The following is a 13,526-nucleotide window of genomic DNA, read 5'->3' as shown; positions in this document are numbered from 1 at the left end:
AATGAGTTAAATTAAATATTTTAATGTTTACTTTTCATTTTTAATCTAATGTTAAGATTCATCATTCTCATTTTTTTAATAAAATAACTATTATTATATGATACGTCTTCTCTTATTAATTTTTTTTTTTTATGATTTCTTAACCAAATATCAGAAGAACACTTAACGTTTTAGTGGCTTTTGTTTAGCGGTAGTTATTCCATTCAAGTATAAATAGTAAATATCCACGCACTCCCTTCTTCTCTGTGTCTCCCCCCTATCGCGCTCACTTCTTTCAACTTCTCTCGAGTCTCGAGTCTTCTTCTTCAAAGAGAAAAAAGAGAGATTTTCACTTTTTGATACGAGCGCATGCTCCCTCTCACCCTAACCACCTAATAAAACTAAGTTGAGACCTCCACCTTCGCCACCGCCGCCCAATGACGGTGTTCTCGGCCAAGCAGGTGTTCCCGGTTAACTACGAGGCCGAAGTGTCGCAGCGCCTCCTCGAAGCCTCCCACTCCGGCGATCTCCCCTTGGCGTTCCGCTGCATTGCCGATCCCTCCGTCGACGTCAACTTCGCCGGCGCCGTCACTCTCAAGACCGCCTCCACCGACCTCCTCCTCCTCCCAGAGTCCCCCAGCCAACTCCGCCTCGACTTCCAGGAATTCGTCTCCGACGTCTCGCCGCTTTTCCTCGCCGTCCACGCCGACCACGCTGCCCTCGTCAAGAAGTTACTGGTAATTAACAATGCCGTCGTCGCGGTCGCTCGTTTAGCGATCCGCGCTTTCGGTTTCAAACGAGGAATGCCAGCGACATTCTCTTTCAAACACTCTGATTAAATGAGAAGTAATTATTTCAACAAATTTTAACCAATCACGTAGACAAGACAGTGTTAGAAAGAAAGTCTTAGAGAAAAAGTGTTGCCGGCATTTCTCTTAAACTGTTTTATCAATTTTCCTTTTCGGATTTCTCTGATTCCGAGTTCTTCGATTTCAACGATTCAAATGGGCTTCGTCCTTCTTCTTTTTTTTCTTTCTAAAATAATATATGCAGATTCGTTGATTTTGAACTGTTTTGTTATTTGCTCAACTCGTGGAACGTGTGTTTTAACCGTCAAATTTCAACTTGCGAGATCACTGTGTTTTTAATTCGAGTTTTATCTGTTCCTAAATTGAATTTCGAGTTCAAAAAAAAAAAATACTACTATTCGCGCTGTTCATTTTTGAAACGGAAGTGGATTTCGTCTGGGAGAAGGAAAAAGTAGCATTGAAGTAGTAACGTTGATTTTGAATTTTTGAAACCCGTTCGCGTTTTCATTGGACGAGTTTTCGCTGTGGTTGGTCCCCACTTCACTTTTCTCCGTCGTTGTCACTGTATACAACTGTTCTACATTCATATCTGTCCATTTTCCTTTGTCATTCTTCCTGAATCTGAATCTAAATCTAAAGAGAGACAGAGAAATACTCGAGTGTCAAGTCTTAGAATCTTACAAGTGAGGTTTTCCTCACTTATATATTTAAATTTGACTTTACTTTTAGTTAACGTGAGATTTGGATTTTTTTTAATACTGTCAAACACTTCTTAAACTTGTGCATAAACAATAATGATAGATAATCCTTTTTTTGATTAATCTTAAATATGAAACTTGTCCGATATCAAGCATGTATCCAAAACGATGTACAGTTTTGGGGTTTTTTTGAAGCGACAAAGAAAATGAATATTGCGATTCGTAAGGCTTTCAAATCACTCTAAGCTTGCGATGAAATGACACGTTCCATTTTATTCCAGAGGAAAATATTTCAGTGTCTGTCATTTTTTTTCCTCTTCATGCCACCCAGAAACAGGACCTGCATAAAAGGAAGAAAAGTACTCTACTGCGTTAAAAAAATAGTTTATCCCCTAATTTTTACGACATAGTAAAAAATTCTTGAGAGCACTAGATGAAGACATGTTTGATGTTTATTTTCATAATTATATATATTTTTTCCCCTTTTGGTAGCAAGCTTGTCTTGCACTCGTGTCTTGTGTGCCCCATACTGACCCCGACCATTGGACATTGCAATTTACGCTTGATACTTCCCTCCCTCCTGAGGCCCCACCCACACACAAAAAAACCTTTTTTTGTTGATTGATTTTGTTCACTTTTATCTTCTATTTCACTTTGCCTTGTCGCATAATCTTTTGTTCCCCTTCGTTTCTGTATCTCTGTGGATTTAATCTTGAGCTAATTCATAACAGGATTAGTTACTAGAAAATTAATGAAAAATGATTGAAGTATGGAAGGCACTGTGTCGCAAGAGTATTCGAAATTCCTGATTTCTTACTTTATCTGTGTTGTAATATTCCTATGGTCCTACCTTACCTTCCAACACCTTGAACTTAAGTGAAGAAATAAAATAAATACATGTAGAGATTTTGTCAGGGTGGTTTAGTATATTTTTAGGAATTTTTTAAAAATAATTTAAAAAATAAACAGTTATTTCTTAAGAACAGTCTAATTAAACATGCAAAACAATATTGAATGTTTTTTCTTCTTCAATGGCAGAGTGTGGGAGCTGATGTAAACCAGAAGCTCTTCAGAGGCTTTGCAACAACTGCAGCAGTGAGGGAGGGTCACTTTAACATTCTTGAGATCTTACTTAAAGCAGGGGCATCGCAACCAGCATGTGAAGAAGCTCTTATAGAGGCAAGTTGTCATGGCCAAGCAAGGTGTGTGGAACTGCTCATGAACTCTGATTTGATCCGACCTCATGTTGCTGTACATGCTCTAGTGACTGCAAGCTGCAGGGGGCTTGTTGATGTGGTCGAGACGCTCATAAAGGTGTGTTATGCTCTGCTGCAGCATAGTTCTAGAGATTCTATAATTGAACCACTGAACATAGATATAAATTAGTACTATTGTAGCATTTGCTATAGTTTGATCAGTATTATACTAAGCATTAAGAAGATAGGACCTCTGGAGTTACTTGCCTAACCCCTAACATGATGTTCTTTTAAACCCAAAGGACATTGACTTTATCATGGACATCTTTTGTTATGTACTATTGCTAGTGTATATGATTTGGATGCTATATGCTACAATCTGATAATGTTTCTCCCTCCTGCTCTCTCTATATTCAGAAAACTTTCATGTATTTGCCATGCTAGTTGGTTTTCCATAAAATTTCCTCAAACATTTCACATGTCCTTTTGCAAGAGGAAACATCTAGTATGTATTTTCTTCTTCCTGGATTCTAACTGACTGGTTCCCATCATATATTCTGAGTCGCCATCTTAGTATTTAGCTGCCAGTCTCCAAGGGAAACTAAATAAACCTATGCTTGTACTCAGTTTTTTACTGGTACTTTTTAGTTACGGTTTATGGTTAATTGAATATGCTAAACTTGGGATTTTTTTCGAATGGCAGTGTGGTGTGGATGCAAGTGCAACAGACCGGGTGCTTTTACAGTCACTTAAGCCTTCTCTCCACACAAATGTGGATTGTACTGCACTTGTTGCTTCTGTAATTCATAGGCAGGTCCCTGTTGTTGATTTGCTATTGCAGGTAATCTTTACCATTGCCCCTTTCAAACTTTTGATTATTGTTACAATTTTGTTTAGTGCATGAGAATATTTCATATCTCTGCCCTGTCCTAGTTTTTGCACCCCATTGTATTCAAAATAATTTGCATAAAGCTATAATGAATTATGTAAGAAGCCATGTGACTTTATGGCATGAAATACTTTGTTAATGCTGAAGATTATGGTCATTGGATCAAAGGTAGTAGTGACTTCTTTTAATGATATTCAACAGGTTTCTGCAGTGGCACAACTATCTACAAAAGAATAAAGCAAAATAAGATTTTCATGGTTAAATTAGTGTTTTAACTTTGATGGGTTTATTCTGCTGATAGTGACATATTGCAGTATTGGATTTACCTTTTCACTTTCAAGATTTTATTGTCAATGTGAAATGAACCTCACCAAGACTTTTCTTACAAATGAACTACAGAATGGTGTTAGGTTAGACTTTCGGGTGAGGCTTGGAGCATGGTCATGGGACACTTCTACTGGTGAAGAGCTTCGTGTTGGTGCTGGGCTGGGAGAATCTTATGGCATAACCTGGTGTGCAGTCGAGTATTTTGAGAAAAATGGTGCTATACTACGTTTGCTCCTGCAACATGTCTCCTCCAAACCTCACCGTGGAAGGACCCTTCTACATCATGCTATACTCTGTGGCAATGTTGAGGCTGTCAAGGTGCTCTTAGAATGTGGTGCGGATGTGGAAGCCCCAGTTAAAACTACCAGCAAGACTCATTTCCTGCCTATACACATGGCATCCCGGAAAGGCTTACCAACAATTATTCAAGGGCTTATTGATTTTGGTTGTGATTTGAACTCCACAACAGACTCTGGTGAGACAGCTTTGATGATCTGTGCAAAATATAAGCAAGAGGAGTGTCTCAAAGTACTAACAATGGCTGGGGCTGATTTTGGCTTGGTGAATACTGCTGGTCAATCTGCAAGTTCGATCGCTGAGTCAAACAAGTGGTCACTGGGTTTCCAACAAGCAGTGTTGGATACAATCAAAAGAGGCAAGATACCTGAATCCAGCAACACTACTTCCTTTTCGCCTTTCATATTTGTAGCTCAAGTCGGAGATACTGAAGCATTGAAAATTGTCATTGAATCTGGAGAATTTAATCTTGACTATCAAGACGATAGTGGTTTCTCTGCAGTTATGCATGCTGCTTCAAAGGGCCATGTGGACTGTTTTCGATTGCTGGTATATGCGGGAGCTGATGTAAAGTTGTGCAATAAATCTGGTGAAACAGCAATAACCCTATCTGAAATGAATCAGAACTGTGATTTATTCGAAAAGGTCATGCTTGAGTTTGAGCTTGAAAAGGGCAATATCAATGCTGGTGGATTCTACGCATTACATCGCGCAGCTCGTCGTGGTGACTTGGATGCTGTTACATTGCTTACCAGCAAAGGTTATGATGTCAATGCCCCTGATGGAGAGGACTACACTCCACTCATGTTAGCAGCAAGGGAAGGCCATGCATCCATTTGTGAGCTTCTAATTTCATATGGTGCTAATTGTAATGCCAAAAACGCTCGAGGGGAAACTGCGCTTTTACTCGCAAGGAAATTCACAGGAGGGAAAAACTATGCAGAGGCTGTTATACTAGATGAACTCGCTCGTAAATTGGTATTAGGTGGTGCCTATGTTCTGAAGCACACTAAAGGTGGTAAGGGCTCTCCCCATGGGAAACAAATGCAAATGTTGGGCTCTGCCGGTGTGCTGTGTTGGGGGAAGTCAAGCCGGAGAAATGTGGTTTGCTGTGAGGCAGAGTTGGGGCCAAGCTCAACATTACACCGAAATAGGTACAAGAAAGGTGATGCAGATGAACCTGGAATGTTTAGGGTGCTTACTGGCAAGAGCAGGGAAGTGCATTTTGTGTGTGATGGAGGGTTAGAAGTTGCTGAGCTTTGGGTGAGAGGTATTAAACTAGTAACCAAAGAGGCTAATTTTCTTAAGCAGAGATCAGTCTAAGTAGTACTGTTAGTGTTGATATGGTAGGATGTATAGGTGTTTGGAGTAGTACTTCATCTCGAAGTATTTATAGCTGTTTTTTACTTTAAAGATTTTGATCTCTCAACGGTTGTACATCCTTTTTTGGAGGTTAGGGAAACTGAAAACTGGAAAGCAGTGTTGCTTCTCTTGCTTGTACCGGTAGGTCTCAGTGGATCCAATTCACTTCAGAAATTAGCATCAGGTAATTGACAGACCTGGATCCTCTCAACGGGGGTGTTTGGTAGACAATTTTTTTCTTTTACGAGAATTTGGAAACTAGAATTCTAATGTTTGATATGTAATTAATAATGATTAAAAAAATTGTTATGAAACTATGATTGTCCGTAATCAATTTTAATTCACCTCCCCGCAAAAATATCCCTAAGGAGGGAGGCAGGAATTAAACTTTTTCAAGTGAAAGGAAAAATTTTAATTACGTACTATACATGAATTTTTAATTGCTTTGAACATATTAAAGCTAGCAAACATATTTATTCATTTCAAGAAATTAAGATTTTCAAGGATCAACTTTCTCATTAATCATCATGATTATTTTAGGAATCGACTTTTTTAGAAATCATGGTTTTTGGATATGAAAATGTCTCCTCAATGTCTCTCTACTTTTTTATTTTATTTTTCCATAATTTATTTCTCTCTGTTCATTGTGTGCATGCTCTTCATTTTATTTTGTGCTGGAAAGGCAAGAGAGGATCCAATCACGGCAAATGACATATCTCTAGGTCAAAATGGCCTATTCCAATCCACTAGGTCTTGGTCTACATGAACTAAGGCTAAAAAAATTCTTTTAAAAAGCGGGGGAATGTACTTTAGAAAATAAAATGCAGTAATAACTATTAATTATAAAATCAACTATTGAAATTGTAATTAATTTTAAATTTTGGTAAATATGAATTCAATTTTATCTTAATTTTTATCTGTTAGTTTAATTAACAAATGCGCTTTATAATCTAAAGTGTATCCTTAGCTTTAGAAGTCAAATTCTAAAAAAGAAAATTCTTATGATCAAAACTCCAAAGGCACATGTGATTTTTGGCTTGTGGGTTAGGGAGTAAGGACAATTCACGAGTCTTAAATTTTAAGAAATTGAAAATTTTAATTAATTAGTTTAATACACAAAGTAAGCCTAATCTTTTTATGGGTTGTTTAGCCCATTTTATGGATCATTTAACTTGCTTTCATTATTTTGATAGCTAAATAAATAAATAAAATCAAGAATTTGATAAGAATCCAATTTTTTTTAAGAAAAAGTGCTAGATCATACCATAAATAAGTAAAAGAATCTAACTATCAAAGAAACAAATCGTGTTTACAAGTCAAAAACCGCAAACAAAAACGTTATGACCCCTTTTAGGTATTTTTAAGTTGTATTTTTTTATAATTATAATTTTTTTTAGATTTTAAAAATTAGTTTTAGTTTCTTTCTTTCTTTCTTTCTAGTTTTGAAATAAATTCACTCAAACTTTTATCCCATTAAAATCAGCTAACTGTGTAATATATTTGTGTGGAGGAGGAGAACAATGCTGACAACAATTACAATAATTTTGAGATGGCAGCAATGTTGAAGTGCTAGTGGCAGTGGGGATAACACTAAGGGTTGTCCTCAAATGTAGTTTGAGATTATTTTTTTTCAAGGTTAGAATTTTTTTTTTCATTTTTGTAAAAATAAAAAATATTCACATTTAGTCCCGGTAAATTTTTGAGTAGCTTTTGTTGTCCTTCTAATTTTAAAATCTATTATTTTTTAACTTATGACTTTTAATTTATGTTTCAAAAAAATGATTTTTAAATTAACTGATTTATCTTCTTCAAAATCCATTAAATAACAGCCCCAACAAACTCTAAAAATAATCACACAAACAAACAAAAATAATCCTAAAAAATAGCAGCAACAACAAAATTCATGACAAACAAGTCTTAAGAGAACCGAACCTAATTCAACTTATGTACCAGTATTTAAAAGTCTAACCATATCTTTCATAAAAAAAATAGACAAGTAATTTCATTGAAAATGATACATTTAATTACATTTAATAAACAATATGGTTTTAACAAATTTTCAACAAGTTGAATTAAATTTTTTATTTAATTTATGTCACGTTAAAAAATTACATGAACACAAAGATCACGTCTTAGACCAAAAATATATACACAATATGTATATTTAATTTTTTAATGCAATTTTATTTCTTAAAAATCCTCCCCATTCTCCTTTTCTCTCTATTTTTCTTTTTTATTCTCTTAGACATCATATATTTTTGTTCTTTATTAATATACTAAAAATATATATATACACAATATGTATATTTAATTTTAGTCATTGCATGTGTTTCTTATCTTATTAAAAAAACATTTTGTTATAATAGGTTCATTACAGGTTAATCTCTCACAATTACTTGAAAAGTTAATTAACATGAATTTATGAATATAACATGTTAGAAAGAAAACAAACTAAATATTTTGTACTTTCTTCTTACATCTCATATTTTAATTTAAATTAAAAAAAGATATAAAATGAAAAAACTAACTTATTTATGAAAATAATATAGAAAAACATATGAAAGTGATATCTTATCTTTTATCAAATCTTATTTGATATGATAATTATCTTATAAGATATATAGATAATTAATTAAATCATATTTAATTAATCATCTCATCATATTGCATCTTATTTAATTAAATATATTGCTAATTAATTGTGAACTAAATAAAATAAATTCATTTGCTCTAATTGATTACTCTATGTGTGTCATCCCCTCACTAGTGACAATGATATTATATTATAATATTATAGACAATGATTCGATTTCAATCTTACTACAACCATTTCCACCATGTGACCTTTGTCTCTTTATCCAAATGTCTTGATCAAACATGGGGAAAGAAGTGGGAAGAGTTTGAAGTCCAAGAAGCCTTAGAACATATTTCTAAGGAAGAGAAGAAAGATGAAGAAGATCATTATGAGCCTCAGAATGAGGTGATAATAGTTGATGAAGGTGACCAGGTTGCTCAAAATGAGGAAGTTGGAGCTTAGAATGCTAAAGTTCATAAGGAAGATATCCTACCTTTTGAGAGTGTGGGTGTTGTTGATGCTCAAAACACTAAGTTCTAAACAAGCTCAAAAAGACCGCAATGTGGAGAACATTGTTGATGTATAGGCCAAGCTAAAGACTGTTGATTCCAACTTGGAAAAAGAAGAGATTGAGAAAGAGAAAAAAAGGGAGAAAAACCTTTTGAAAAGGCAGAAAAGGTTGAAGTTACTGGAGAAATTTCTCAAAATGAACTAGAGGCTACAACTGGTGAGAGGATCTCTGTTGGGTGAGTGAAGGATTCCCTTTTCAACATTGAAAACATGAAGAATTTCTTCAACTCTCCTCTCTTTGACACCTCTATGAAGAATGTATTTGGCCTTGTTCCCCTTCATGGTGAACCCTTAACTATTTCTACTCCATTACTTTGTTTCCCCCACGAGTCAACTACTGCAGAACTCTCTAAGGTTCAAAAGGAGGTTCTTGACGCTCGTATTCCCTCTCCTCCATTGTTGTTGAACCTTTTGCTTGGTCAACAAAGACTATTCAGAACTCCATGGAGAAGTAAGTCAAGAATATGTGTTTTGACCAAAAGCTATTATTCTCTAATGTTGATCAACATCAAAGACTCTGAATGAGTTCTTTGAGAGATTCCTCCACCTTTAGGAGTGGATTTTTTACAAAGCTAGACCTGCCTTTATCCTTGAAGTTGCCTCCATGCAACATGAGCCTCCACCACCACCAAGAGCAACCAGTATGCCTTCATTTCCCTCATCCTTAAAAAATCTTTCTCCTAACAAGCATGATTGATAGCCATCCTTTATTCCCCTCTTTTGTTTTTTGCTTGATGACAAAAAGGGAGAAGTTTATGAGAGATTGATGTGGGGAATAGATCAATTTTTTATAGGATCATGTGATTATTTATGTACTTTTTGTTGTTGTTGTTGTTGTTGTTGTTGTTAATATTTCTTTTGTATGATCCTATTGATTAATGAAAGTTGATCTTGATCGAATGGCTATACCTTTTCGTGTATTTGTTTCTAATTTTTGCATTATGTTTGTGTGTTGTTTAAACTCTTAATTCTCATAATGCAAGAATTGAGGGGGAGCTTATTGATATGAAACAAAATTGACGCATACTTCCAAGGGTAGTAAAAATTTAAAGATTCAGAAAAGTATTGGTACCCTTTAAATTTGCTCCTAAGGGTTTGTCATCATAAAAAAAAAAAGAGATTGTTGAATCAACATTCCTTGTTTTAAATATGACAAACTATTAGCAATGAAAATCGTAAGGATGACAGGTTTTATGTGATGACTAACATTTTGCTCAAGTGTTTTAGAGTTAAACTTATTAAGACCCAAATATGTTTATGTGTTCTAAGGTACTAAAAAAAGGTTGTCTTAGACTGATTGTCAAATGTAAAGGTCTCTGAATATCCTTTTAAGCCCATCTACATAATGAATAATGTTTCCCACTAAGTACTTGATTTTGGCAAGGTATAAGACAACAAGGTCTTACATAGAAGACACATCAAAAGACTACAAAAAAGAGCATTCAACATCAAAATAAAGCTACATTATAGTCTACATTAGAATGATGAAGATCTCAACTTTGAAGAGTAAACGTCAGAATGAAGCTTAAAATGATTCTCTTCTGCACCTCAAAGACAACATTAGATCTACCACATGATGTCACACATAAAAAGAGCACATCATAAGACTGAAGTAGGTAGCACCTCACTTTCCATATGCTGCCATACACACTAAGAGAACATCGAAAAATGAATGCTAGCTACATCATAGTCTACATTAGAATGATAAAGATCTTGACTTTAAAGACTAAACTTTAGAATGAAGCTCAAAATGGTTCTCTTTTGCACCTCAAAGACAACATCAGATCTACCATATGCAACCACACATACAAAGAGCACATCATACGACTGAAGTAGATAGCATCTCACTTTCCATATGTTGTCATACACACTGAGAGAACATAAGAAAATGAATGCTAGCTGCATTAGAAGATGCAATCAAGTTGAAAGCTGAAATTATCCATGAAAAGACCTGATGAGTAACATCATAATACAGTCTAACCTTGGACAAAACACTAACACACCAACAAATGTAACTTCACTTAGTTCATATGAAGCAATATACTTCAAAATGTTTTGTGTTATGAAGATGTGTTAAGGTTGGTGAAAATTGTGTTACTTTAGAAAGATATATATCAGTTGACCTTCATCAAAGAGGATCTACTTCAATATGAAACCTTTTTAGCTAACATTAGAATTACCATTCTGATGTACCTTCAAAATGTTCATCAGAAATGTTCCTTAGAATGACCCTGCTAGTTATCATGACAACTATCATTTGTGTCTACTTCCTCTAGAAGTATGTCATTTGAGTGGGCTATACTTCAACGGTCTTCTTTGGAGATTTAAGAGGTCAATAAGGAGCACCATGAAGTTAAGTTAAATCCCTCCAAGTGAGAAAAACTCGAGCCAAGATCTATGTGGGAGAAATCTGTCATTGTTGCTCCAACTTTCTCAATAAAAAATAACCCACTTTTGTAAAAACTTGAAAACTGATAGAAATCTAAGATAAAAGTGAGATAATATAATTTCCTGAGTGAAACCCTCTCGTAAGGAGAAATATGTTTATGTGTTGTCAAAATACAAGGACCTTGTCCTGTTGTAACTAGTGGTGTAGTTGTGGCTAGGTGTGAAGTTCAGTAGGGTAGTAGACATGTTGAATCCAGTGGTTTGGTGGTCCAGCAATGACTAATTGTGTTAGTAAAATCTCATCTTGAAAATGTATTGTGATAATTCTACAATAATGTTTTCAATGAGAAGTACTCTAAAGGTGTTAAGCATGTGGAACTAAGATACTTTGTTGTTAAAGAAAAGTTCAAACAATGAGTGTCAATAAAACGTATTAGAACAAACTTTATTATAGTTGACCTCTAAAGATGGTTATCAAACTCTCGAGTTAACTCGTTAACTCTTACGAGTTTACAAGTTTATTTGTCCTCTACGAGTTAACTCTTGAGTAAACTCTTTTTTTAGTAGACTCTGGGTAAACTCTATAAACTCTAAGTAAACTTGGTAGATTCTCAAGTTTACCACCGAGTCAACAAGTTAACAAGTTAAAAAAATTAGATCAAAATGTAAGTCATTTTTTATTGTTTTCTATCTATTTAGCATTCAATATGCCTACATTTAGCGTGTTATTCTCAAATACAAAATTCTCACCTTTAATAATATCAAACATTTGTTCTCTAATAACATCAAACTCTTGATGAGAATGATGTACCACTATTATAACATCTACAAATTATTGTCTAATGGTGATGTATTATTACTAGACTTGGTTATTTAAATATTTTGAACTTTATGATTTACTGTTTTGTTTTATTATATAATTAAAATATTTAATTACTATGTTATTTATATATATTTTATTATTATTTTATCAAGTAGACTCTTATGAGTCTATGAATCGAGTCTATGAAATTTTCACGATTCTATGTAAACTGTTGAGTTTGATAACCTTGCCTCTAAAGATATTAGAACATATTGTGATAACACTAAGGCTTTGTTTGACAAAAGTAATGGGAAGTTAAAAACTATTTTATTAAATTACAAGTGTTTGGTAAAGTTATATGTTGAAATAATTTAAAAATATAAAGTTATATAAAAGCTAAAACTAGTGCTTTAAAAATGCAACTTCAAGTAGAGTATGAAAAAATGTTAAAAACTAGAAAAAAAAACTTATTTATCCAATACTCAAATAAGTTTTTCATTAATAAAAATTAAAAGTTAACTAAAATATTTTTCTAAACACACTCTTAATATTGTGTATTAAAAAAACACTTAATATTTTTTGTTGAATATTCTTAATGTGATGCATTAAATATTTAATATAAAAGAAAATTTTAAAATATAAAAAATTAATTTAAATATTAAATAAAAAACTATTCCTTGAATTTAATAATAGGTATTAAATATCTAATAAACTATTTCATATTCATACTCCATTAGTCCCGATTATAAATATAAAAAATATTTCATATTTATTATTAAAGAAATTAGTTACCTTCATTGAATTGTATCTTTTTTAATTAAAAATTATTTTTTAGACAAAACTTAATATCAAGATAAAAATGTTTTGTCCTTATTAAATGAAATTTTTTTAAAGGATAGTCTCATTGAATAAGATAAAATTAATTAAAATTTGATTATATTTAAAATCAAGATAAGATATTTTTGTTGCTTATATTCAAGACTGCAAGCAATAATATTTAATAATTAGTATGATATTTAATAAAATACTTCATTCAATTTTTTATTAATCTTTTAAGATTTTTATATAAAAACCAACAAATATAATAATTTTTTTCTATTCTTGTAAAATAATGATTAAGTTTCTATGCTACCCTTGAAAAGAATTATGTTATCCTTTTTATTTTTACTTCCAAATCAATGCATATGAATTAATTAATGAATAAGTGAAAAGTAAAGGTATTAGTGACAAACAGCTAACTCATGTTATCTTAAATTTGAGAATGACAGATAAAATGAAATAATTTTTTCCCTAAAATCTGACCATTAAAATTTAACGGGTAGTATTTGTTACTTTTATCATAACATTTAATGTGGTGTATTAAATATTTAATATTTTAACATTGAATGCTGCGCATTAAATATTTAATATTTTAACATTTAATGTAATGCATAGAATATTTAATATAAAAATTGAAAAAAAACATTATTTAAATATTAAAATATTCCTTATATTTCGTATGGGACAATAATATTTTGACATTTAATATTTTTTTAAAAATATTCAACTAGAATGAATATTTACAATATAAAATTTTATTTAATACTATTCAAAATAATAATAAAAATATAATATGGTGTATTAGATATTTTATA

General features: G+C 32.8%; 1 protein-coding gene across 1 annotated transcript; it reads left to right on the top strand.

Annotated features, from left to right (window-relative positions):
* The first annotated feature begins 241 nt into the window (after positions 1 to 241).
* On the top strand, positions 242 to 5,751 carry LOC100777347 (ankyrin-3). The gene is made up of 4 exons (XM_003548486.5): positions 242 to 716; positions 2,525 to 2,800; positions 3,386 to 3,523; positions 3,971 to 5,751. The coding sequence occupies exons 1-4, from the start codon at positions 417 to 419 to the stop codon at positions 5,516 to 5,518; spliced, it is 2,262 nt and encodes a 753-aa protein (XP_003548534.1). The 5' UTR covers positions 242 to 416; the 3' UTR covers positions 5,519 to 5,751.
* The last annotated feature ends 7,775 nt before the right edge of the window (positions 5,752 to 13,526 follow it).

The sequence above is a fragment of the Glycine max genome, chromosome 16 (assembly GCF_000004515.6).
Source record: "Glycine max cultivar Williams 82 chromosome 16, Glycine_max_v4.0, whole genome shotgun sequence".
Taxonomy (NCBI): domain Eukaryota; kingdom Viridiplantae; phylum Streptophyta; class Magnoliopsida; order Fabales; family Fabaceae; genus Glycine; species Glycine max.
Note: the sequence above shows the minus strand (reverse complement) of the source record. Positions and strands in the feature narration are given on the sequence as shown.